The sequence below is a fragment of the Herpailurus yagouaroundi genome, unplaced genomic scaffold (assembly GCF_014898765.1).
Source record: "Herpailurus yagouaroundi ecotype Mexico unplaced genomic scaffold, PumYag 100, whole genome shotgun sequence".
Classification (NCBI taxonomy): Eukaryota; Metazoa; Chordata; class Mammalia; order Carnivora; family Felidae; genus Herpailurus; species Herpailurus yagouaroundi.
The window spans coordinates 45877797-45903996 of record NW_024412391.1 but is presented as its reverse complement, the minus strand read 5'-3'; the positions used below and the strand labels follow the sequence as shown (position 1 = coordinate 45903996).

Genomic DNA, 26200 nt, shown 5'->3' with positions numbered 1-26200 from the left:
GTACAAGAGCAAAGGAACCAAGGGTGGGGAGTTTGGAGCTGTGTCTTGAAGGACAGTTCCCTGTCAAAAAATTGTTGGATTCAGAAATTGTACCTGCATGAAGGCCAAGGGTATAGGTTGGCTGTCCACTTTCAAAATAGATTCTGCTGGAAAACCAGCATGGGTAAAGGGGACTTCTCCAGCTGAGGTCTATTAGAAAATCTTACACCTTGTCTGAATTCTCTCGGATCTTCTAACAGAGGCCTTGGTTGTGAACAGCTTGATCAACTTCAGGGTGGAATAGAAAGAGAGCTACCAGAATTTTCAGACAGGTTATCTACATATCTGGCATATGCAAGCTTCATTTTGTTTTATTATGCTATAAAACAGTACTGGAGTCTTTACCTGACCTTGATTTACAATAAAAAAGGCCCTCCTTCCTCCTTCCTTACTTTATCTTGAGAGATACCTGCATTGGGAAGGGGCAAAACAGGCAAGCCCTTCCTGTTTTTTCCACCAAGCATTCATTCTTTAAAATCCCTTTCCCCCTTATGTACATACCAAGAAACTAAATATCTTAACCTACTCTGATTCAGGAGACTCACAAATTAGAAACTGTCCCCACAGATCTCTTCCCATACTATCTCTAGGCACATAAGTGTTTGTTAGAATAGTGTTGTTACATCACACATGCCCCATCCAAGAATTATACAAGGCGCTGGTTTCCATTATCAACATTCTTTAAAAATACAACTATGGAATATCGCTCAAGACAAGTTAGCAACCACTGTGCCAAGACAGGAAACAGAAGCACTAGTTCTTTAGACAGGGGCCTTGCAGGTGGTACCCTACTACGACCTGGATTAGGCCTCCAGATAAATCCTGGGAGGTGCAACCATGGAGGGCTGGAGTCAGTCTACTAAACATTACCCTCTAAACTGCCTTTAATGCACATGGTCCCATCTTAATGTCTCCTTCCTTGTTGAGATTACTTTTAAAGCTTCGGAAGTTGACTAGAGCCAGCATAATCCCAGTAAATAGAGTATTAACAACTATGTCTTTGTTAGGTTACTAGAAAAACTAGACACACAAGATGAGTGTATGAAAATTAGGTGCCCATTTAACCTTTTGACCACATGTCTCTGACCTCTCTGGAAAAGCTAAATGGAGTTGGATATTGCACTTCATGCATTCTTGGTCCTGGTCACTAAAAGGGAATGAGGTATCACCTGGTCAGTTATTAGAATTATGGGCCAGAGTCAAGGATACAAATCTCTAATTCCAGGCACTTCTCTTCCATTATATCACTTCTTTTAGAAGCCTCATCTTGGCCTCCCTTCCATGCAATCTGCCCAACTGTTAATTTGACAAACTATACTGCCCACCCAGTTCAAAATTAGCTAACATTTGAGTGTTTGAGTGCTAGGCAATATGCCAAGCACATTCTCTTGTTTAATCCTTACAACCCTCAGGGCTAATGTAATTAATGACAGTTTACAGATGAGTTAACTTAAGGCACAAATGTTACTGTACAGAATTCCATCAAGCAGGGTCCACAGAGGGCTCAGATCCCTGGGCTGTCTTCTTCCAACTCTCAGCAGTAAAAAGTATAAAAAATTTAATCTGATAATATGATATGCCCTAACTCGGGCTGGTGACTTAGAAAACCTGCATATTTCCAAATTGTAAAGATTTTTTTTTTTTAATTTCTCGGTCCAGATGTATTGCCCATGCCCAGTTACACTTTCATTAAACTGAGTAAGGAAAGCTGTAATTTCCAGAACTTAGTGATATTTGTTATGTTGAATTGTGGCTCGCTGTACTGTGAAGTTCCTGCACTGAACAGAAAGCAAGCAGTTAGCTCTTCAAACTTCTATGGGAGAGAGAAGCAGAAGACAAGAGGGTTGGGAATGGGTGTTACACGGACCATGCTGGAGTAAGTGTAACATCTGGAGCTCCTCTTGATGTAACTGAACATTCTGAAACATATCTGAATTAAGAACATGGCTGGGGCGCCTGGGTGGCGCAGTCGGTTAAGCGTCCGACTTCAACCAGGTCACGATCTCACGGTCCGTGAGTTCGAGCCCTGCGTCAGGCTCTGGGCTGATGGCTCAGAGCCTGGAGCCTGTTTCCGATTCTGTGTCTCCCTCTCTCTCTGCCCCTCGCCTGTTCATGCTCTCTCTCTCTCTGTCCCAAAAATAAATAAACGTTGAAAAAAAAAAATTAAAAAAAAAAAGAACATGGCTGAAGGTGGGGGGTGGGGAACAAAACCCTTCCTTGTAGCCAGGGGTAAAGAATTCATATCTGAAATGGGAGGCAAGGCCATCTACTCTGAGAACAGGAGAAGAGAGGTGAGAGAAGCTTGAGGAGCATGATTTTGTAAATTAACCATGAGGAAGACTGGGAAAGAATGGTTACATAAAAAAACAGTTGCACAGAGTTTCTGCTAGTTCCGTTGAATCAGAGGTATGTTACAGTGGTGCCAATTGGCAGATGTATGTGATTTTCTTCAATAATGCTCTGATCAGATGTGGAAGTGGAGAAAGCAGATGGCTGGGCTGCTTCCAGGCTGGGTGTGTGCAGAGATGCTACAGAAAGCAACCGGTGACAATGGTATTGGATGTAGGCTGAAAAGATATGCTGAAAAGTTGGCTATGGAAGGAAACCACAAGGGAACGAGTAGGGACTGGGATTTCGATGAGTAAAAGGAAACAATAGAGAGACACGAAGAAGAGAGACATGTAGTATGAGGTTGTATAATGGGATTTCAAAATTCAGAAGTGGAGAAGTTCTGGAGCAACGACAAGTCTAAGTTGCAGCTATGGGAGAGCAGCAGAGAAGAGTTAAAATCAAGTAAAAAAGTTTTGAGGTTATAGTGGCATTAAAGACAGATCATTCATTCACTTTTTTTTTCATTCATTCACTTTTATGTAGCTCTTACCAGTATAATTTTATTTCTTCAAAAGAGTGAGAATGGAGCATGTAAATTCTTAGCAAATGTAGTGAAGGTCCTGAAGTACAGAAAACAGGAAAGGGTCCACAAAGATGTCCTCAATCTCACACAGGTAGTTCTGTGAGAGTAAGAAGAGTCTGGAAGTTGCCAAGACCACAATGATCTCTGCTGTGGACAGTGTGAAAGAACAAGCAGGCTCCACCTGTGAGGGCTGCAGAGGTTTAGAGGCCTGGAGAATGTGGTCTTTAGTAAGAAAAGGAAGTGTGAGTGCTGTAAAGAGGCTACTACTTAAGTACTACACCTTACGAGGTACTGAAGCTAAACTGAAAAGTGAATGGACTTTATAAAGCAATCTGAATCATAGGGCTAGAATTTGGGTAAAATGTCATGCAAAACAATGTATATGAGTTACCAACATATTAAAGCTACATGTGCATAAAGATTCATGATGCCTGTATTTTATTCCATGTTGAGTGTGAAACCTAAACCAAGGGAGAGTAAAAGAGAAGTGTGTCAAAAGTCCTAGAGATCATCATAACTATTGAGAACGGAAAAGAACTAGACATGACAATTAGGTCACTGCTAACCTTGGAAGAGGTTAACTTTTCACTGTGACTTTCAAGGAATTTGACATGAATGTAAAGTATTCTGGTGCTCACCAGTCCAGAGCTTTCACAGATGTCAATGCTCAACAACAGTCATATAAGGTAGCCATTTATAGCTATATAAATCTAGCCATTTTTCAAGGGCTTATTACTGGCACTATATTGGATAGCACAAGTACAATCCATCATCACAGAAAATTCTATAGGACAGTGCTGTTCTAGACGAAATCCATGGTGTAGATGGAACTTGGAAGAAAAACTTAAAACCATCTGGCTCTCAGGGTACCTGGTGGCTCAGTTGGTTGAGCATGACTTGATACTGGCTTTATCATGATTTCATGGTTCCTGGGATGCAGCCTTGTGTTGGGTTCTGTGCTGATAGCATGGAGCCTACTTGAGATTCTCTCTCCCTCTGTCTCTCAAAATAAAGTGTTTTTATCCTATTGATTTCTAAAAGAGCATGTATACCTCATAACTGGGAATTTCTTTTGAATTAGTTTTAGCATCATTTACATTATGTATGAATCACCAGATGCACTTATTGAGTATAACTGTCCTAGAAGACAGCAGGTACTCAAGTATCTCTGTCAACATAGGCTTCTGTTGATGTAGGAGGCACAGAAGTAAATCAGCCCCCTGGACTCCATGTCTTCCCATATTGATCTAGAATTCTTATAAGCTAAATGGCTAGACTGTTTCTGAATACCACTAACTTCTGCAGTTATCAAGGTTGTTACAAAGGTGTTACCTCTGATTACAGTAGGCCTTCTTTTGCTTTCCCAAATTGTTTCCTGACTTCTTTGCTTACTTACATTTCTCCAATGATTGAAAGTAAGATTAAATGACAAATTGCTTTGCCAGGCCTTAACAAGCTATCTAATCATCCCCATCATCTTTGAAACCATTGACAGACAAGGCCTCTTCCCAGTTTCTTTCACTGAGAATTTCACCACCTCCATAAAATGGCCAGGGTCTCTCTAATTGTTAGGGCATGGACCATGTATGAAATAACTTGTACAAAAATTATAGTCACACACCACAAAACTGTGACCAGAAGCATGTTGTTTTATCCACCTATGAAAGTCTGAGGGTTCATTCTGGCCAAAGAAACTCTAAGGATGAATCACTGAAGTGTTGTTCTAGTTCAGACTGTCCTAGAGGAATAAGTACACAATCTAATACTATGAGTAACACTGCTCCATCAGCACTTAGGGCTGTTGTACTTAAATTCTGGCATCAGTCATTAAATCAAGCACATTAGAAAAATCATGATCTGTGATTTTGTTTTTAATTATCTTAAGCCTTATCACACAATTTACAAATTTGTGCTGATGATATATCTCCTCTATTTTAACCCTTCTAACGAGTTAGCAAAAGCACCATTACCAATCATACATATATGGTAATTCCACAGTTGTATTTTTGAATAGCCATTTAGAAGACAATCCTGAATTATAACTTAGTAAAGAATTCACAGGCCAAATCTGCTGCTATAACTTATCACACTGAATTTTAAAAGCATCTGACCTTACAGATCATCTATAAAACGTGAGAAGTGTTACTATTGTTTATTTAATATTATACATAAACCACACTAAAATGCCTTTCATTAAGCAAAAGGCAACATTTTAAATGCAGGGAATTTTAATTAAATTGGCATAGTTAAGACTAAAAAGATAAAGTGGACATTGCCAGCTTATCTTCAGCCCTTGCCTTTAACAGGCTAACACAACTTTTGAAACACAGCTGAGTCTTGCTGTTCTGATACAGTGAAGGGATTTCCTCAGTATTTAAATATATTAATATAACCAGTTATATAAATCTAAATATAAAACCAATCTCCTGTAAGTTTAGAGATGGCATTTACCATCTCTGTGAAAAGCTCAACAATCGAATCAATTCCAATCATATTCAAAGGGGAAAAGAGTGACAGCACTTGCTGAACCAGAATTACTATCAAAGGTCAAAAAGTGAATCATATTCCTTTAACCACAAGCCAATCTTATTTAAATCAGGACTGTCCAAAAGAAATATTCTATCAGCCATTCATGATCTGAATTCTGGTGTATGTGATCAATTTAAATATGGTACACATAAAAAAAGTCATGAGACATTTTTGTTTTGTAATAAATAAGGCAAGAGCCAACTATTACTCCTTAGTAGCTTTTTTGAGATAAGCTATCAAGTCTGCTCTTTCCCCTGCCTTCTTAATGCCAGCGAAGATCATTTTTGTTCCAGGGATGTACTTCTTGGGATTCTCCAAATACTCCATCAGTGTCTCCTCTCCCCAGGTGATGCCTAAACAAGGAGGAATGCATGTTAAGTATTTTACACTCCTGATGAAGGTCTTACCGTTGGTTATATTCATGCAATTTGTGCTTCTGTAATTTTACAACTGTCCCGCCTTACCTTTGTTCTTGTTGGCATCCGTGTAAGAAAACCCAGGGGCTTGGCCTGTCTTTCGCCCAAATAAACCGTGGAGATTTGGCCCAGTCTTGTGCTTGCCTCCCTTTTCCACAGTATGGCACTGGGCACACTTCTGAACAAAAATCTTCTTGCCCTTCTCAACATCACCCATTTTTAAATCTAAAAACGAGAGACTCAATTACTTATTTCCTTCAAGTAAAAGTCCCATGGAAATCAGTGATCACTCTGGACACTTACTCATCCAGTGCGAATCTGAATCTATGATATGATTTTGAGCACCAGGGTAAATCCCATTTTACTTACTGGTACACTTGCAACATCCTCTTTAGTACCAAAAACACTAGGTGGAAGGAGAACTTCCTTAAAAACACATCTATGTGTGTCTAAGTGACAGAATTAAAACCCAAGTAAGCAAAGAGGGAACCTAGTTCAAAACCATTTCAAAAGTTGAGGTCAAGGTCACAAAAAGTCACAAATCTGAATACGTTGAAAACCATGATTACATTAAACCCAAACTACCGAAATTTCAACTTTTAAGAAAGCCTATTTATTCATACTACAGTTTGAAGCCACGTCTCAGGAGAGATCAAAATATATTAAAAAAAATAGAAATCATGGTTGATTCGGCCTGCTCAGGTCACTATAAACTGCCCTGCTGTTTTGAGTGGGAGAGCAGCAGGGGGCTGAGGTCTCGCAAGGAACCCCGCTCTGGGATCTCTGGAAGCGACCACGAGGTCACCCAATCAGGCAGGTTTCAAGGAGACTGATGAAACTTAACTTCCCGAGATGCTTAGGCAGGTTAAGGGGAGAAGCGACAGGTAACCAAGAAGAAAAATGACCCCTTTTTGGAGGAGTTTTTTCCTCTCCATGAAGAACGTGAGGCGCTGCGCACCGTCCCGCCCTCATCCCGGGAAGTCCCGTCGGTCGCGTCTACAACCCTCAGCCCCGACTACGAGAGCTGGGGTCTCCGTCGGATCCGCAACCAAGTCGCCTTGGGCTTTCAGAGTCCTGACTGAGCCCATTCCCTCACTTAGCTGGGATTCCATCCTATTTCAAGCCGTAGCCCACCGGGGTCTGGCTGGCCAAAGTCCGGGGTCTTCACTTCTGGGCCTACTGATCCCGCGTGGGCCCCACTCGCAGAACCCGGGCACTGACCTCGGCCCCGCCCGCATACCTACCAACGCAACTGCGTGCTCCCACGGCTGCGCTTCCCGCCCGCTTCGGCCTCCCCGCTTTGCGCTCACCGTTCTTTGGTTGCGCGCGAAAAGAAGGTGCCCGCTCTCAAGCCGGACGTCCAGCTCTCTCAGTCCAAGGACACGCCGGTCCGCGCCTAAGTACCGGTGTTGGTGCAACCGAACTCGCTCTGCCCCCTCGCGGCCCGAGTGCGGCTGCGCCGCGTGATACGCAGTGATGTCTCCGCGCCTCATTGGCTTCGGTCTCCGGGGCCTGCGCCAACGACCTGCGCGTATGCCGGCTAGCAGGGTAAGGTGTACCGCGAGCGTGCCCTTCTGCTCGAGGCCTTTCTTGCCGGCAATTACGACAGGCCACTGGAAGTACGACATCGAGGCGGTGCCAGGAAGGGCTGACGTCACCGTTCGGCCTGTGTGTGCCTGCGGGTGCCCCGGGGAGGGTGGAGCGGAGTCGCGTGGTGGACTGAGGGCGTTATCCTGCTAAGGTAACTGCTCTTGTGCTCGTTGACGTAATGCGCCTTGAGGGGGGCGTTTTGCCTGCCCAGAGGGGAACGCCCCAAATCTGTTGTACGTAGAGGTCTCCTGGCTACCATCTTTTCAGCTGGCGACCTTTACCCAGCGTCTGTCGTGGTTCCACGGCTGGCGCCAGCCGCACCCACAAAGAATACCCTGGAACCGGAGTTAATGAGAGTTGGACCCGAGCTCCTGACGTGTTCTTGTTTCGCCTCCATTCTGATTCTTTGAGTCATCTTTCAGATACCCCCTTGATGGATGCCCCAAGACTGAGGAATGGGGCAGGTGCAGCAGCTGCGGCAAAAACTAGATTGTAGCTCTGGCCCCTCACCTGCCTGTTTGCTCTCTGCCAACACCCGTCTCTCCCTCGCGTCCATGTGCAGAACAAGGAGGATGTTCAGACAACATTAGGAAGTAACAATTTTTACATGGTTAGAGAATTCTTGGAAATGTACGGCGGATTTGCATCTCATTTAACCTAGGGTTGAATGTCATGTTCAAATAAGATATGGGGCTGGAGTCACATTAGAAATGCAGGTTTGATAACCCAGTTTCCAGTTATCATACTTTTCCTTTCGAACTAGCTCCCCTTCCTGTCATGCTCAATTATATCAATGGGAAATTTCTTCTGGACTCCCGTGGCCCTCTAATTCAGCCCCCGAGTTCTGAATGATTTTTTCCAACTTTCTCATATTCTAGCACTGCCATGTTCATTCAGTCATGTGTTTGTTGAGTGCATATTATGTACCTGGTGTAAATCATTGAGGACTCTCTGGTGGAGCTTACATTCTAGCAATCTTCTTCCTGCTCCCAATTTAAGCAATAGGTGCTAGATTACCTTACACTCCTTCCAAACCACTGATACTGTGATTCCTGCTCCAGAGCACGCATCTCCCTGTAGAACTGGATTTTTTTTTTTTGTTTTGTTTTCTGTGTCCTTACTTCCAGTTCCCCCTCTCTCTAATTGCACACACTACTGCTCCAGAAGTGTGCTGTGAAACAGCAGAAATCACACTTACTCAAGATCATTTGTGGCTTTTGGAAGGGACCAAGATAGTGATCATTTAGGTTTACTCCTGAAGTAGGGTCATTTGGCTAACCAAGTATTTATTTACTTATTTTAAATAATCTTTTTTTTTTTTTAAGATTTTATTATTAAGTAATGTCTACACCCAACACAGGGCTTGAACTCACAACCTTGAGATCAAGAGCTGCATGCTCTACCAGTTGAGCCAGCCAGGCACCCCATGGCTAACCAAGTTTTTAAAAGACCAAACTTAACAACACCTTGCAAATTTAGAACTCCTGTTCTTTTGAAGCCAAGTACTGATAGCGTCACCCATATTCCTCCAAGGAATGTGTGGTCCTTAAATAGGTATAGTCCTATCAAAATCTGTTTTGTTCATGGCATCAGAAGTTATTAGTCTTTGTTTGTAGAAGAGTTGACTCATGGAGCATATTGTGCTGCTACCACAGATCATATAGATGTAGCATTAAATCAGTTGGCTAAATGAATTGATGTCATTTAAAATTAATTCCTATGAAGGGAAGAATGGAAAGCAAAGTTTCTTAGTACTTTTAATTAAGGACATTATAGATAAAGAGCCTTGTTTTTGAATGTAATGGGAAGATGAGGAAAAAGAAAGAACAAAAGTAAACACTTGGCACATTGCTGTAGTAAAGCAGATACCGTAAATTATGCGTTACAATATTTATGTATTTAGGTTTGGAAGAGACTCATAGTATTTACAGTTTACTCAGGATACCTGAGAGAATTAGTTGGGAACGACAATATTTTGCACTTGTTCTCTGTTATATTCATATGTTATATCTGTTCAGTCTATCTCCCTCTTATCCCGTAGGATAGTGGCTGGTAAGGAGTATAACTATTACAAAGCAAATGCTGTAGCTTTTTCCTTCCAGCAATAGAATGGATGGCATACTTTTAAAATCCCTCCTGATGAAAAAGATCTAATAAGATACCACCCTCCCCCAAATCGAAACATATACGAGGTCGCAAGAAAGAAAGGGAAATCTCCTGGTTGGAGGCAGGGCTGAGGTGGGGAACGAGCACTGAAAAGGAATGTGATAAGCTTAAGCTCACTTTAGGACCACCTTAGGGACTTTTGCTGAAGCAAAAGAGCTTTAGGCTTTAGGAGCAGCTCAGCAGAATGAGAGTAAAGCTCATAAAATGTGACAGTAGGGGGGATGGAGAGCTAAGGTTGGCTGAGACCCCTGCATAATGCTGAAACACTTGAACCTAAAGGATAAAATACAATCTCCCTGGAAAAGGGAAGAACCAGGTTAGTCTTGTCCGGCTTGGCCTTAAGTACTGAGTGAGAAGAAGAAGTATCCTCTGTGCATTCATAACCACGGGTCAGCCCTCATGCGGGTTTGATTTTACTCTACCTGCATGGTCTGAGAAACTCTTGCTGAAAAATTAATACAGTAGTCGTGGATGAGCAGTATGTTCTGGTGTCTCACAGAAGAAAACATAAATATGCAGAGGAATATTTTAACCCAGGCCCTCAGGATTCCGTACTCTTAAGAAGTGCCAAGCATGAGATCATTATGAAAAAACAACAAAGAGCAAAGTTACACCACAGATGACCATAGGTGTTGGAACTATTAGATGTCACTGGGGAAGTAAAAATCTTACTGAGAAAGATATCTCCTCACATCACTGTATGAGGAAAGAAAACTCGTTCACTGTTGAGTAAACACAATAAAGTGGTTGTACGTATGTAGTCCACAAGAAACTACCAAATCAGAATAAAATCTCACACAATTAAGCTAAATTAATTATAATCCTTTTATACCATGCTGTTTTTAGCTAGCATAGAACATGAGGCTTTAGGATCAATAGTAGCCTATTTCCCTTTGGGCAGCACAATTATTGTTTATTATTTGTATTAATGGTGACCCTTTTTCCATAGGAGAACTTATCACAGTTTGTGATCAGATCCTTCTTGGTTGAGGGTTTTTTTTCACATTCTTTTACCTTAAGTTCACTCAGGAATTGGGGTAGCCATTTATTTAATTAGTTGTCCTCATCCAAAAGAATAATAAAACTTATTTTCCTGAGAATCAAATAGTTACACTTACATTAAGCTTCAAGGTGATGCTCTACCTTCCTTCATGTTTACCTACCAAAAAGCATAAAACCCAGACCTCTGAGAGACTCTTTTATGCTCTTAAAGGCTAGAATGAGGACTCTGGCCCTTTAGATTTTCATAGGAAACACTCCTAGAAGGGGGAAAGAAGAGAAATGGTCTTATTTTCTTTTAAAAACAGAAAATAATTTTTATTTACCTTTACAATGTGTAATATGAAATGACATTTAAAATATTTAGACAAAAGCAGGGAACAAAAGCATTTGCAATGAATAAGAGACTATCCAAAACAACCAGGCCGATTTTAAAAAGAGCCAAAGCTGATTTGTAGAAATAAAAATAATAGTCATTGAAATAAACTACATACAATATGATAAGCAAAACATTTATTATCTTACAGCTTCTCTGGAAGCAGCTTATTTGGGTTTTGGCTATGGCTCAGAGTTTGAATTTGTAGTCACACTGTTGAACAGAGATACAGTTATCTGAGGGCTCAAATAGGGCTGGAGAATTCAATTCCAATTCATTTCATATGGTTGTCAGACCTCAGTTCCTTGTTGGCTCTTGGGTAGAGGCCTATGGATGGGACCGCTTACCCCATGGAAGCTTGCTTCCCAGAAACTGAGATAGAGAAGCTAAGATAGATGCCAGTCCTTTATAACCTTTTGTAAATCTTAGAAGTGACATACTTGTTTTATTGGTCATTGATTGTGGTACAATGTAAAAGGAGCCTTCAAAAGGGTGTAAATACTAGGCTGCAGGGATCATTGGACACACTATTGTTAGATATATCGCTATCTGTATCTGTATATAGAAAATGTATGTATCTTGGGGCATCTGGGTGGCTCCGTTGGTTAAGTGTCCAACTCTTGGTTTTGGCTTAGGTCATGATCTCACAGTTGTGAGATGGAGCCCTGTGTAGGGCTATGTACTGGGCATGGAGCCTGCCTAAGGTTCTCTATTTCCCTTTCCCTCTGCCCCTTCCCTGCTCCTGCATGCACTCTCTCTCTCTCTCTCTCTCAAAAAAAAAAAAAAAAATTGATATCTACAGTATCAATTCAGGGCTTGCAGAGGTTGTCGAACCTGGTACCTGGTAAACAACCCTAGCTGTAGGTCAGCATTTCAAAGGCCTGAAGCCTGGAAATGAAGGTGAACTGGAAGAAACACTGATCCTACAAGGTCTGCAGCCCGACTTTAGTGGTTGGCCAAGGATACCTCAAATTTTGAAGTTGGAATAAGGAATTCTGTTGCCTTCAGGCACCTGGCAGAACCAAATGAAAATTCAGGAAGATTATAATGTCACCCTAAATCTCAAATTATTTATTTTTGATGTATGTTTATTTTTGAGAGAGAGGGAGGGGAGGGAGAGAGAGAGGAGAGGGCAGAGAGAGAATCCCAAGCAGGCTCTCCAGAGGCTGATGTGGGGCTTGAATGTACGAACTGTGAGATCATGACCTGAGCTGAAACCAAGAGTCAGAAGCTTAACTGGCTGAGCCACCTAGGCACCCTTACAAATAAAGTTTTTAAAGTGTTCGGCAAAGAAAGAAAGATAATTTTTAACTCCATGATATGAGTGAGAACTAGCAGAAGCAAGAACAAGGTCATAGGGATTCCAGATTTTAAAATTATCAGACTGTAAAATATTTGTGTTCTAAACATAAAAGCCAGGCTTGAATATTTTAGAAGGGAACTGGAAAGTATATATATAAAATAAAATGGCAGATTTGAACAACCTGTCAAATAGAAACTTTAGAACTGAAAAATAATCAAAATGAAGAAGATACCAAGATAACATATAATGTACTGTTTAAAAAGAATTTTAATATTTATTTTGAGAGTGAGATAGAACAGGAGCAGGGAAGTGGCAGACAGAGAGGGAGACACAGAATCTGAAGCAGGCTCCAGGCTTTGAGCTGTCAGCACAGAGCCAAACACAGGGCTTGAACCCATGAACCATGACCTGAGGTGAAGTCAGACGTTTAACTGACTGAGCCACCCAGGTGCCCCTGTATAATGTACTTTTAAGTGGAGTCCCAGAAGGAGAGAAGAGAAAATGGGGTAGAAACTATATTTGAGTGAAAGATATCAATCCATAGTTCAAGAATTTCAGGGATTACTAATACAGTAAGAAGAAAAGAAATACAATAACAGTGTAAAAGCAAAATGAGAAAAACACTGACATTCTAAGAACTCTTAGACTGACCACTGAGTTCTCTACAGCTACAGTGGAAGTCAGGGAACTGTATACGGATATCTTCAATATACTGGAAGAAAGTAGCTGTCAAATTAAATTCTTCATCTGGCAAAATATCTCTTAGGAAAGAAAGACATTTCAAACAAAAACTGAGTTTGTCACCAGCATATCCACAATGAAGGAAATTCTAAAGGGTGTTCTTTGTACAAAAGGAGAAGGATTACAGATAAAGAGATCAAAGATGAAGAGAAAAAATAAAGAACAACAAAATAGATAAATATGTGGTTGAATATAAAGGAACATTGTTCAGGGGTACCTGGGTGGCTCAGTCAGTTGGGCATCTGACTCTTGATTTCAGCTCAGGTCATGATCTCACAGTCATGGGATTGAGCCTAGAGTTGGGCTCCATGCTCCATGCTGGAGCCTGCTTGGGATTCTTTCTCTCCCTCTCCCTCTTCCCCTCCCCTGTCTGTGCACACTTGCATGCATGCGCGCTCTCTCTTTCTCTCAAACAGTAAAAAAAAAAAAAAAAAAAAAAAAAAAGAGAGTCAGACATTTAACCAAATGACCCACCCAGGCACCCCTAGTCCAGAATAGTTTGAAAGGAGGTGTAATTAAATGACATGATCATGAAATATAAAAATTAAGACATCTCAACGAAACACTCATAGAAATTCCTTATGAACTTTCATGATAAACAATGTCTAAAATGTGCCTGTTGGCACATTAAATGAATTGGCTTGCATTTGACAGTTAGCTAGCCTCTTGGTAGACACCTTCCAAAAATGATATTTGGCTTTAGAATAATTGATATCAAGCCATTTGCTATGGTGTCCATGTTTATGTCCCCCCAAATTTCATGTGTTGAAAGCCTAAGGTTTATTAGAAGATGGATGGGACCTTTAGGAGGTGATTAGTTCATGAAGACAGCCCTCATGAATGGGATTAGTGCCCTCATAAAGGAGGCCCCGGAGAGATCCCCTGCCCCTTACACCATGTGAGGTTATAGTGAGAAGATGGCTGCAGGGAAGAAACAGACCCTTCCCATTCACCAAATCTACCAGTGCTATATAACCTCAGACTTCTAGCCTCTAGCACTGTAATAAGTGTTGTTTATAAGCCACCTAGTTTATGGTGTTTTGTTTTAGCAGCCCAAGTAGACTAAGATGCCTTCCTTTCTTGCCACAATTAACTCACCAGTTACTAATTAAAGCCACTGCTAGACCTTCACAATAAAATTTTTTTCCTGCGTAAAAAAATTGGTTATGTTTCTCTATCAGAAGGCTAATGGAAAAGAAACATCCAACTTTGAATGTGTGCATGCAAGGCATTTTGGTTTTCGTTTTTTCTACTGACTTAATTTGTCCACGTTTACGTAAAAAAAAAAGGGCCCATATATTTAATTTATTAAGGTAATGTAGTTTATAGAGCTGCCCATCTCTCATTTCACTGGGCATTTGAATTTTGTCTTTTGTATTTGATGTTAGTTTGTACAAACATTTACAAAAGGGGACAATGTTCACATATTTATTTTATTAAGGTACTATATTTTGTATAGACATCTGTCAATTACTGGGCATATGAATTTGAAATACTCATTTCTGGAAAACAATGATGTAAACTTTGTCATACACATTGTTTTTCATGATTTTGGAAAATTACCTTGGAGTATAATTTGAAAATGAGATTAAAGACTATAAAATTTTCTGGTTCTAATATTTTATTGCCGAATTGTTAAACTTTTCAGGAAGTAAGAACATCCCCTTTTTATGGGCTCCTCTGACTAGATCCTAACTTAAAATTCCTGAAAACATAAACTTCATAACAAGGTCATTATGGCTTTTCTAGAAAACAGAATCCAACAACATGGAAGAAATTCTGTTAAATTTTTACTTTTCTTGCAAGAGGCTGGGTTTTGAAGGAAAGGATGAAAATCTCAATTATAGAAATAATAGGAATTATAGCCATAGAATTGGTGTTTCATCCCTGAATGCTCCTTATCCCTGAGGTCTTTATGGTCTTCTAGAATTGATTTATGGAAACGTTTTTGTGCACCAGTTTTTGAAAAAGAGTTCTTAAGCCCTAGCAGGTCAGTCTGAGGCTTGGCCACTCCAGCTCTAGGAATCCAACCCAGAATGGGTCTTGTCTCCTCATTGTTTTCTGTGTTCAAGGTCAGCCTTTCTTCTGGCTTACTTAAAAAATGTTCAAAATCAAAAGCTTCCAAGTCTGGTTTACTTTCTAAAATAGTAGGCTTACTAAAGCTAACAGAGTTTTGACACATAGTACACGGGTCACGTATGGCAGGTTTTAGATGCTCATACTGAATGTAATGGTTTGGGCTATAGCAAGGTATAGGTTGGGGTTTTAATGCCAGCTGTCTCCAGTACAAATCTTTTATCTTCTTAGTATCTGTGATTTTTGGAGATATTTTTATGTCGCAAACGTTAGTCAGATCTCTTGTTGGGTAACAAGGTGGGGATGCATAGGTAGATAGCAAACTTTGTTCTTCCTTAATCTTGTCTTCAATTTCCTGTTTTTTATGGGTGACACCTGCCAGTGTGTTATCACTAAGTGCCATCATTTCTGTAGAACTGGGTACAAAGGTATGAAAATTACACAAAACTCTAGGGGTACAATCTGGACAGGAGTGTGGTCTCTGCTGGACAACAGCCTCCAGAGGCCGTCGGTTCTGCATCAGTCGAGCAATTCGTCCTGCTAGGGGTCTTGGAGGTTTTAAGACAGGATGGAATTTTTCTTGCTGTAGTGGTGGGATAAAAAGGAGAAAATCAGTTAATAAATCTGGCATCATAAGGGTATCACCACAAACGGCAGGTCAAATTTGTACCCGTTTTCACTGAGTAAATGTAGAATGGGTGTAGGAGTGCACATTGCAATGTTTGCTTGCTTATTTATTTATTTATTTACAGACATTGACATTTGGGTCCTAATAAACACATGTTTTTCTCTTCTGGTTTTTGCTGATAGGGAAAGGGGATGTTTTCACTTGGCTACGGAAAAATTCCTCTGTGTAGGAACTCTTTGCTTTCAAATGTTCAAAGATATAAAAGAATCACTTGAGCAGAATTTCTGCCATCCCCAACAGATGATGTTGAAGGTTATGTGTGGTTATTTAAATCTCAGTGAAAGCTTTCCAATGCAAGGGTTCTTAAACCTCAGTTGAATCAGAATCAGCTTTGGAGCTGTAGAAAATGAGATTCCTAAGCTTGATCCACTTGAGACTGTGATTCAGAGACTGTGATTCTGCAGTGGAGCTCAGGAATCTGCTTTTTTTTTTTTTTTTAAGTTTATTTATTTATTGAGAGAGAGAGAACAAGAGAGCACAAGCAGGGTGAGGGGCAGAGAGAAAAGGAGAGAGAGAGTATCCTAAGCAGGCTTCACACTGCAGGATGTGGGGCTTGAACTCATGAACTGTGAGATCATGACCTGAGCGGAAACCAAGAGTCGGACGCTTCACTGACTGAGCCACCTAGGTGCTCCAGGAATCTGCTTTTGTAACAAACATCTTGAGTGATGCTGAGACCAGTGATGTGCTGTGCTTAAACAGCAGTCTGCAGGGGGCTTCTTCTATCTGTGCTTTTTGAGATATTTTACAGATATTATGAATCATGTCTGGTAACTGCAAAAGTAGTGTATTTACAAGTTTACTAATAGATATATGTCGGTGGGGGTATAGGAATAAGAGGGAGGAGTTGATTAGAAAGGGGCATGAGGAAACTTTCTGGAATGATGGTAATATTTAATGTATTGATAGGTGTTTGGGTTACAAAGGTGTACGCGTTTGTCAGAACTCAGTGAACATGCACTTTAAAATATGTGCCAATTTCATTGAATGTGTATTTTGCCTTAAAAGAAAAGCTGCAACAGATTGAACTCTGTTTAATGATATGCATGCTGATTGTTTAAGGATGAAGTATCCTAGTGTCTGCAATTTCTCTCAAATGCATAAAACATAATAAAGTGTATTGATGGGTGGCTGAAGAGATGGAAAGATGGATAGATTATGTGATAAAATAAGTATAGCAAAATGCCGATGGTAGAATCTCGGTGGCGGGTGCATGGATGTTAGTTGTAAAATTATTTCAACGTTCCATAACTGTCAAGATTTTTAAGATAGTATGTTGAAGAAAAACTAACAGAATGGATGGATGGTGATAATGGAATTGATAGCAGAGGCAATAAAAATGAGAATGGTGAGAAAACAGTAACTCGAGTTTGGATATAGAAAACGAAACGGAGTTAGGAGTGTCTTCTTGGATCCTAATTTTCTCAGAGTTGGGGGAATTTCCATCTACTATTAACAAATCTGTTATAACCTTTAGCTAGTTAGGTTTCAGTAGATACTAGAAGAAACCCCAGCTCTTTAAAATACTTTGTTAAATTTGTCATGAACAAAAAAGTGTGGGGTATATCATATCCTCCTTGGACAGGACCCCTTTATGCAAGAAGCAGTTTTTAGTATCTTTATTTCATTCTACTGTAACAAAATACTTCATACACTTATTACCACTAAAACATGCCTTCCCAGAGTCTGTTATTCATGTCTTAGTCAGAAACCAGAAAGAGGCACTAAAACTTACTTTCATTTATTTTTTTAAAGTTATTTTGAGAGAGAGAGAACATGCATGCGTGCACAAGTGGGGGAGGGGCAGAGAGTGGATGGGGGGAGAGAGAGACAGAGAGTGAGACAGGGAGAGGGAATCTCAAACAGGCTCTGTGCTGTTAGTTTGGAACCTGATGCGAAGATCGAACCCATGAACTGTGAGATCGTGACCCGAGCTGAAACCAAGCTGGAAACAACCGACTAAGTGAGCCACCCAGGCACCCCTAAAACTTTTAAACTTTATTTTAGGCATATTTTATCTTATTATTAATAAAAATTTAGTTGATGGTTTACTTGCACAATAATTTTGCATATAATATACTTGGCAAACATTCTTTATATAACTGTACATGTATTTCTTTGTAAAAATGATAAAGCTGCTTCCTGAAGGGCTGGACTCTACAGGGTCAAATCTGTGGAAATCTGGATAGCTGATGAACACACTTGACAATGTTGGAATACATGTATAGTGCTTTCTAGCCTTAGAGAATATTTGTTGCAAGTGAAAAGTAAAAAAACCCTTCAGTGAATGATAAAGCACAGTCTGTATAACTATTTCAGGTGTTATGATTTTTTTATCACCTTGGGAAATACCAAAGCTAATGTAAAATAAATGTGTTCAGCTCAGTCTAAATTCTACGGTTTATATCTTTGGAAATACTAATTTTGTTTTAAAAACTGTGTAGCTTTAGAGGATAAAATCTAGGCCCCAGATAAAATGCATATATGTCTATTGTTAAATTATTTTATTTCATGTATATATAAGTAATCCAACAGACTATAATTTCTGTCACTAACGGGCTTGATCATTTCTTTCAGGCCATTTCACATAATCAATTAAGAAATTTGTATTGATATTTGCAGAGAATTTACTGGCTTTCGATTGCAATTTAGCCAACTCTCAATTGTAAATATCAATGAATCAATGTGAATATATAAACATTCATAGAATTACTAAGAATCTCATTAGAGGGTAAGCATTTGTAAACCTATTCCTTTGTAAATTTTAGCAACAGTAGCATAGTAGAAAATCTGTTTTTTAAACAATTTCAGTGGGCGCCTGGATGGCTCAGTTGGTTAAGCCTCTCAACTCTTGATTTCGGCTCAGGTTATGATCTCACAGTTCATGAGTTTGAGGCCTGCATTGGTTGCACTGACACTGCAGGCCTGCTTGGGATTCTCTCTCTCTCCTCTCTCTCTGTCCCTCCCCTGTTCATTCGCTCTCATGCTCTTTCTCTCTCTCAAAATAAATAAACTTAAAACAAAAAAACAAAAAAACAAACCCTCAAAACACCAGCACTGGGACTAGGAAAAGAAACCTCGCTTGTTCTTTGAAATAGTGGGCAAAGGTATTTAAAGCAGTTCAGATCAATTCAAAACTAACTTCTATAATGAGTAAAATTTTCCTTTTGTTAACTTGGTCACCAGTACTCATGAAGCAAATAAAAAGTGGGTAAAGCAAGAAGGGCCCTAACACTCGGATACTTTCCCCCTAAGTAACTGCGAGTTGACTGCAATTACTTACAGGCTCTGGGTCAAATCCTATCTGTCCAGTTAACTCTGCTCTCTCCTTTTCATGGTAATCATCCAGTTCAAGGGGGTTCATGGGCCCCAGACCTTAATGGAAACATCACATCTTACTACTTTGTTAGAGTAAATGAAGGATGGCTCTTAAATGACATTTTATAGAAAAACTTACCCATTTCCCTTTGTAATATAATTAGAATGAATAAATTGAAAACAGTTGTACCTCCCAGTTTCCCGCTAAGAGAAGCTTACTACCCACCCTAATTTCTATTAGTATTCAGGTTAAGAAACAGGGGAAAATATTAGAAGATGCAAGCTGGGAACAGCATTTGTCAAATATTCTAATTTTCTTCTTTTTACTTGTATTAAAGTAAACCCATACCTGTAAAATCATGAGCATATGAAGTGATCCAGTGGGACCTCTCAAGATTTCTTTGTATATTGGCTTCTTTTAGAGAGTTAATCGGGTCCCACGAATTTAAAGAAGTGTTAGGAGCGAAGGTTTTAGGAGGTTTTGGGTAGAACACTGGCTTGTTCTTTCCAACACATTTAGGAAACTAGAATATGAACATCAAAGTTTATTGTTATTAGTGCCATCTAGTAGAATAGGGCTGATTCACTATTTTAGCAAGAAGGAGCATAAAGGAAATTCTAGGCTGAAGTCAGATATGATTTTTTTCTTCATTAATCACTAATATTCTGCAACTTAACCATATTTAGAGTTAAACACAGTATTTTATCACATGAATGATGAGTTTTTTGCTTTAGCAGGGACTCTATCTGATAACATACCTTGGAGAAATGTCCCTGAGAATACTCTACCTCCAGTAAAATTTTATTAGAGATAAGTGTTCTGAGGTACTCCTTTGGCTAAATTCAGCCAAAATTGTGTGTCTCCCACTTCTCTTTCCTTGTCAGAAATGGCACCATTTGATATATTTTATGGATTTCTGATGAAGTTTAAGTCATTTAAATTCAAATAAAATTTTTCCTTCTATCAATATAACTTTACAATGGAGTTTATTTTGTATTTTCAAAAGGAGGTGTACGTAAAAGTGAATGAATGAATGAGGTTCATTGAAGTCTCTTTGGGTATTTAGAAATTCACCTTTTTCTCAGATTGAGCGTACTCAGTAAATATTTACTGAGCACCTATATATGCAAGGTAGTGGCAGGGAACAAGGATGGAACAGAAACAAGTCATCCAGGGATGTATTGGCTAGAAGAGGAGAGAAGGAATGAACATAAATGACTCTAAGATGAAAAGTAACTTATAAAAGAGGTCAAGAAAGAAGTATTGGTAAGTTCTGAGGAGGGAGAGATTGATTCCAACTGAACAGGAAAGTAAGGTGGGGAGCAGAGAAGAATGGAGGAGACAAGAGGCCATGTTATGTCATACCACAGAAAATAGGCCTTGAAGGACATGCAGAGATAGGGAGGCCAAAGGAACAGCAAGAGCAGAGGTATGGATGGTGGTGGAAAGTATGGAATTAACTTTCATGAACACTATGCACTTGTCCTGAACAAAGCCTGTCCTTAACGTTTGCAGGTCCTGGGGCTATATTGAGACCCTGCATTCCATTGGCCTAAATTATTTTATTTTATTTTATTTTATTTTATTTTATTTTATTTTATTTTATTTTATTTCATTTCATTTTATTTTATTTTATTTTATTTTATTTCATTTCATTTTATTTTATTTTACTTTACTTTATTTTACTTTATTTCATTTTACTTTATTTCATTTTACTTTATTTCATTTTACTTTATTTTATTTTATTATTTTATTTTATTTTATTTTATTTTATTTTATTTTATTTTATTTTATTTTTAAGTTTATTTATTTTGAGAGAGAGAGAGAGTGAGCATGTACATGTGTGCATGTAGGAGGGAGGGTAGAGAGAGATGGAGAGAGAGAATCCCAAGCAGGCTCCATGCTGCCAGCATGGAGCCCAATGCAAGGCTCAGTCCCATGAACCTCAAGATCATAACCTGAGCAAAGATCAAGGGTTGGCCACTTAACTGATTGAGCCACCCAGGTGCTCCTAAATAGTTTAATTTATAAATCAAGCAAATAAGCTGTTAAATAAATATGTTCCATTTTCCTACCTTGACAAAATACCTTCATGACAACTTGGAAGACCAAGTTCAAATTTAGACTTATTAGACTGCAGTGGGGACACTGGTTCAAAAAGAGCTAGCTGCTGGCCCCTGGCCTCAACATCACTTGCTGCTTTCTTCCTACCCCCAATTCCATCCCAAATGGTGAAGTGCCTTATATATAAGGGTACCCTGGCCCTCAAGTTCAAGCTCCATTATACCTATTACCTCTACTTCCAGCAAACAGCCATCACTTGGCAACTGCTTTGGCCCTGTGGTAGATATTGGCTTGGAGCACTGTCAACCCCTGGGAGGATGGACCTGGGGAAGAGACCTCATGAAGACCCTAGTACTGCATTCAAAGCCACTTTTTTAGGGAATTCTGCAGTGTAACTTCAGTCTGGGGTGGGAGCCTGAGGAGCATGGGCTCTAGATGGACAGATTGTCTTGTTCCCATAAACATCCTGTCCCATAGGGAGGGGTATAGCCAGAGGAAGGCCAGAGCTGGGCCCTAAAGGCATGGGGCCTTCTAAAATTCCTGGACCTAAGGGTGATGCTGATTATAGCAACTCTGTGAGGTTGGAGTGCTCCCCATTTTCCACATATAGAATAGTCATGGTAAAAGGCACTTGTTAGAAAACTGTCTCAAGTATTCAATAACCACCTCTATACACCTTTAACTAATACGTGGTTTGCTTATTCAGGGCTAAAGAAAACCCTTTCTGTTCTCTTTATCTTTACAATGATTTGCAAAGCAAGCTTAGAAATAAGGACTTTTTTCAAATATTGTTCTGAGGGGCTGGATTAATCTTGTGTCTTAATCTAGTTTAAGTAACAGCAGTGATCTACTAAAATGCAGGCAAGGGCACAGAGGAAGAAAATAGGGAATGGGAAATTGTATTGTAACCTGTGGTGTTTTGGAAGAGTGTAAAGAGTCAGGGATATTTGAAGTGAAGAGTTGGCCAGTTTTCAATATAGAGATGGAACTGTCCTAGGAATGAGAAATATATCTCTAGGAGGGGGATGGGCACTTTAGATTAGAAAGAGGGCTGGTGGTTCAAGAAGGAAACCACATTCCTCTGTAAGGATGATATAAGTGGATCCTCTTTGCAAGAGAAGCCAAAGGTCTTTCCAAATATTTACAGATAAGGAATAATGGATAGTAGGCTCGGTTAGGCTTTTAAAATTGTTCGTTAAAATATTTCAGATAGTCCAAAGTTAGGGAAGTTTATGTCACTTGACCTCTGTGGTTATTATATTTTATCTTACTCAAAAGATGATTACAAGGTAGATCTTATCCCAAAGAATATTTTCATATTGCAAAAGCTAAGACCAGATGCTTTGGCTCTTGAGAAATAGAACAAAAAGTCTTTGGCCATTTGAGGAAGAGACAAAATCAGTCCAGAAGAGTGAAATATTTGAACCTATCTGTTGGCCATTTATGAAAAGAAAATGAACGTTCTGATTGGCATAATGTCTAGAAATGGCCATTGAGAAGAGGTTACCGAGGAAAGAGAATGGTAGGAGGAGAGACCATGGCTAGAGTAAGGACAGTGCAATGATTAGTGACTCTGGTGGGGAAAACTGGGTCAGGCCAAAGAGATAAAAAGGTAGGGTGGCTCTGGGGAGTGGGTGGGAACGAGGTACCTAGATTTCTGTGACTCTTGAGGGCACAGGCTTCATATATATGGAATGTAAAAGGATGAAAGCAAAATGACATTTAAAATAGTGTTGGGGCGCCTGGGTGGCTCAGTCGGTTGAGCGGCCGACTTCGGCTCAGGTCATGATCTCACGGTCAGTGAGTTCAAGCCCCGCGTCGGGCTCTGTGCTGACAGCTCGGAGCCTGAAGCCTGTTTCGGATTCTGTGTCTCCCTCTCTCTGACCCTCCCCTGTTCATGCTCTGTCTCTCTCTGTCTCAAATATAAATAAACGTTAAAAAAAAAAATTAAAAAAAATAAAATAAAATAGTGTTAAAATTGGGGCGCCTGGGTGGCTCAGTCGGTTGGGTGTCCGACTTTGGCTCGGGTCATGATCTCGCAGTCCGTGAGTTCGAGCCCCGCATCAGGCTCTGTGCTGACAACTCAGAGCCTGGAGCCTGTTTCAGATTCTGTGTCTCCCTCTCTCTCTGACCCTCCCCCATTCATGCTCTGTCTCTCTCTGTCTCAAAAATAAATGAACGTTAAAAAAATAAAAAAATAAATAAATAAATAAATAAAATAGTGTTAAAATTAAGGCCCAGAACTTTATTTTTAAAAGGTTAAACTCTTATTTAGAATATTCCCCTTTCCAAGACCACCTATTTCTTAATGTTCTAGGTCAACAAAGTTTTGTAATCATTGGAATAATAACATTGACAGAAGGTTACACTTATTATAAGCTTACTCTCTGCTAATATGGTGCTGAGTGTTTTTACATGCATTTCATTCTCAAGACAACCCTATGAGGTAGAGTTTATGATTATTCCTGTTCTATCTATGAGGTGACTGGGGTATTGAAGAATTAAATATATTATCAAGGGTTATACAATTGATAAATTATTTCATTTTTTCTTTTTCTTTTTTAAAAATTTTATTTTATTTTTAAATGTTTATTATTTATTTATTTATTTATTTATTTATTTATTTATTTATTTTTGAGAGGGAAAGAGAGACAGAACGTGAACAGGGGAGGGGCAGAGAGAGAGGGAGACACAGGATCTGAAGTAGGCACCAGGCTCTGAGCTGTCAGCACAGAGCCGGAAGCAAGGCTCGAGCTCAGAAACTGTGAGATCATGATCTGAGCCAAAGTCGGGTGCTTAACTGACTGAGCCACCCAGGCACCCCTACAGTTGACACATTTTTAGAACCAGGAGCTGAGCCACTTTAAAATTTATACTTTAAAAAAAAATTTTTGTTTTAAGTTTATTTATTTTTGAGAGAGAGACTGACAGAGCAGAGGAGGGGCAGAGAGAGAAAGGGAAAGAGAGAATCCCAAGCAGGCTCCATGCTGTTAGCATGGAGCCTGAATTGGGGCTTGAACTTACAAACCATGAAATCATGGCCTGAGCTGAAACCAAGAGTTGGACACCCAACCAGTTGAGCCAGCCAGATACCCCAAAATTTGTACTCTTTACGAAATGTTATACATGTTGTCTTATCAGCTTAGATAGAAAGTACTAAAATATGGTTTCTGGAAGTTTTCTTTTTTATAACCAGGAGATATATTTCTGGAATTAGTTAAGTTATTTTTTGTAAGTTTATTTATTTATTTTGAGAGAGACAGAGACAACACAAGTGAGGAAGGGGTAGAGAGAGGGAGACAGAATCCTAAGCAGGCTCTGTGCTGGCGGCACAGAGCCCGATGCGGGACTTGAACCCACAAAGCCGGGAGATCATGACCTGAGCTGAAACCAAGAGTCAGATGCTTAACCGACAGAGCCACCGAGGCACCCCTGGAATTACTTAAGTTCTTAGTGTCCCTCTGCCTCCTCCCACCCTCAGAGAATGCTGATTATAATTATGTAATCAATTATAATGTGGGTGGGGTACAGCCTGGGAACTGGGATTTCTGAAAACAACCCAGGTGATTCTAATGTGCAGCCAAGGTTGAGAACCACTGCTCTAGCAACAGGAAAGGTAAATACTATACAAAATATTCTCCTTTAACAGAGATATAACATTGCAGATAAAGTTGAAGACCCCTTGGCCACTCTCCCCAGTGAAGTGGTGAAACACAAGGAGGACAAGAATAGGTATTCTCCTAAAGGGGGAAAAATGGATGAGTCATGAGATAACTGCCTTCAAGCCCAGTATCAAATTTATTTTTATTTTATTTTTCTGTCCAGCGAAGTACAAAACTTGATTAGGATTAGGGATAAACCAGAAGAATAACTGAAAGATTGAAAATTAAGATTAGAGGGGCGCCTGGGTGGCGCAGTCGGTTAAGCGTCCGACTTCAGCCAGGTCACGATCTCGCGGTCCGTGAGTTCGAGCCCCGCGTCAGGCTCTGGGCTGATGGCTCGGAGCCTGGAGCCTGTTTCCGATTCTGTGTCTCCCTCTCTCTCTGCCCCTCCCCCGTTCATGCTCTGTCTCTCTCTGTCCCAAAAATAAATAAAAAACGTTGAAAAAAAAATTAAAAAAAAAAAGAAAATTAAGATTAGAAGAGATTAAGAAAGTTGGATTAATTAATCATTGGATGAAGAGTCAGATAAATCAGTCAAAAATATTTACGTACAAAGTGCTGTGGGGACTATAGATATTATAAAATATTCCACTTTCAGAGAGCTTGTAATTGAGTTGATAAGATATAAAATACATGTAAAAATTTATTGGTTATAATAATTGTAGAAACTCAGAAGAGGGGAAATCACTTCTGTTGGAGTAATAATGCTTATAAATTATAGCACTTTCCATTTTTCAAAGTGCTTTTATAGCCTTCATATAATCCTCATATCCTGTGAAGTCTGTTGGACAGATTTTAGTGAAATTATAGAGGTATATTTTATTAATGTAAACTCAAAGAACAGAAATGGTATTGCTAATATTACCAAGAGAACAAATGGCAGGTATAAGAATAACTAGAATGCGGGTCTCCTTATTTGGTTCACTTTCTGCTCTGCAGCAGAAACAACCAGAGTTGAGCTGAGCCTTGAAGAATGAACAAGTCTTGCATAGGCAGAGAGGCCGTGAAAGGAGAGCATTCCAAGAGTGGGAGATGGCCATCCACCTGTTCGAGGACCAGCGAGCTGAGCCGGGCTGCAGGAAGGAAGGAAGGCCAGACTCCGAAGGGTCTTCGGAGCTCAGTTAACCCTTGGAATTTACATTTAGGTAAAGGAGAGCTAGTCAAGATTGTTGCAGAGGGCTGAGATATGAGGACAGTGGCATTTTCATGAACAGGAGGAAGTGAGGGAGATTAAAAGAAGAAACTAAACCACTGAACTGGAGACTTCGGCCATAAGAACGTGTATTGACGGAATGGTCTCTCGAATGACTTCTCATAT

General features: G+C 39.9%; 2 protein-coding genes across 3 annotated transcripts in view; both read right to left on the bottom strand.

The window, feature by feature from the left end:
* Positions 1-4935: 4935 nt before the first annotated feature.
* Positions 4936-7322, bottom strand: CYCS (cytochrome c, somatic). 2 transcript variants are annotated; one of them, XM_040472411.1, is made up of 3 exons: positions 7209-7322; positions 5947-6123; positions 4936-5835 (listed from the first exon to the last, which is right to left on the bottom strand). In XM_040472411.1, the coding sequence occupies exons 2-3, from the start codon at positions 6113-6115 to the stop codon at positions 5687-5689; spliced, it is 318 nt and encodes a 105-aa protein (XP_040328345.1). In that variant the 5' UTR covers positions 6116-6123; positions 7209-7322; the 3' UTR covers positions 4936-5686. The 2 variants fall into 2 exon arrangements, with proteins under 2 accessions (XP_040328345.1, XP_040328344.1); XM_040472410.1 differs by having other exon boundaries at positions 7143-7275.
* A 7524-nt stretch (positions 7323-14846) lies between these two features.
* The window catches only part of SPMIP4 (sperm microtubule inner protein 4), a 42725-nt gene continuing 31371 nt past the window's right edge, over positions 14847-26200 (bottom strand). The window contains exons 8-10 of the mRNA XM_040472409.1: positions 19505-19679; positions 19121-19212; positions 14847-15732 (exon numbers count right to left, since the gene is read on the bottom strand). Of these exons, the coding sequence (XP_040328343.1) occupies positions 14911-15732; positions 19121-19212; positions 19505-19679 (1089 nt within the window). The 3' untranslated portion in view covers positions 14847-14910. The remainder of the gene's footprint in view (positions 15733-19120; positions 19213-19504; positions 19680-26200) is intronic.

What these genes read in the sequence shown, in the direction of transcription:
- CYCS (XM_040472411.1), bottom strand. Translation starts at nt 6,115, where the DNA reads ATGGGTGATGTTGAGAAGGGCAAGAAGATTTTTGTTCAGAAGTGTGCC. An exon ending in GGATGCCAACAAGAACAAAG is followed by an intron (nt 5,836 to 5,946) that starts GTAAGGCGGGAC and finishes CTCCTTGTTTAG; the next exon opens with GCATCACCTGGGGAGAGGAG.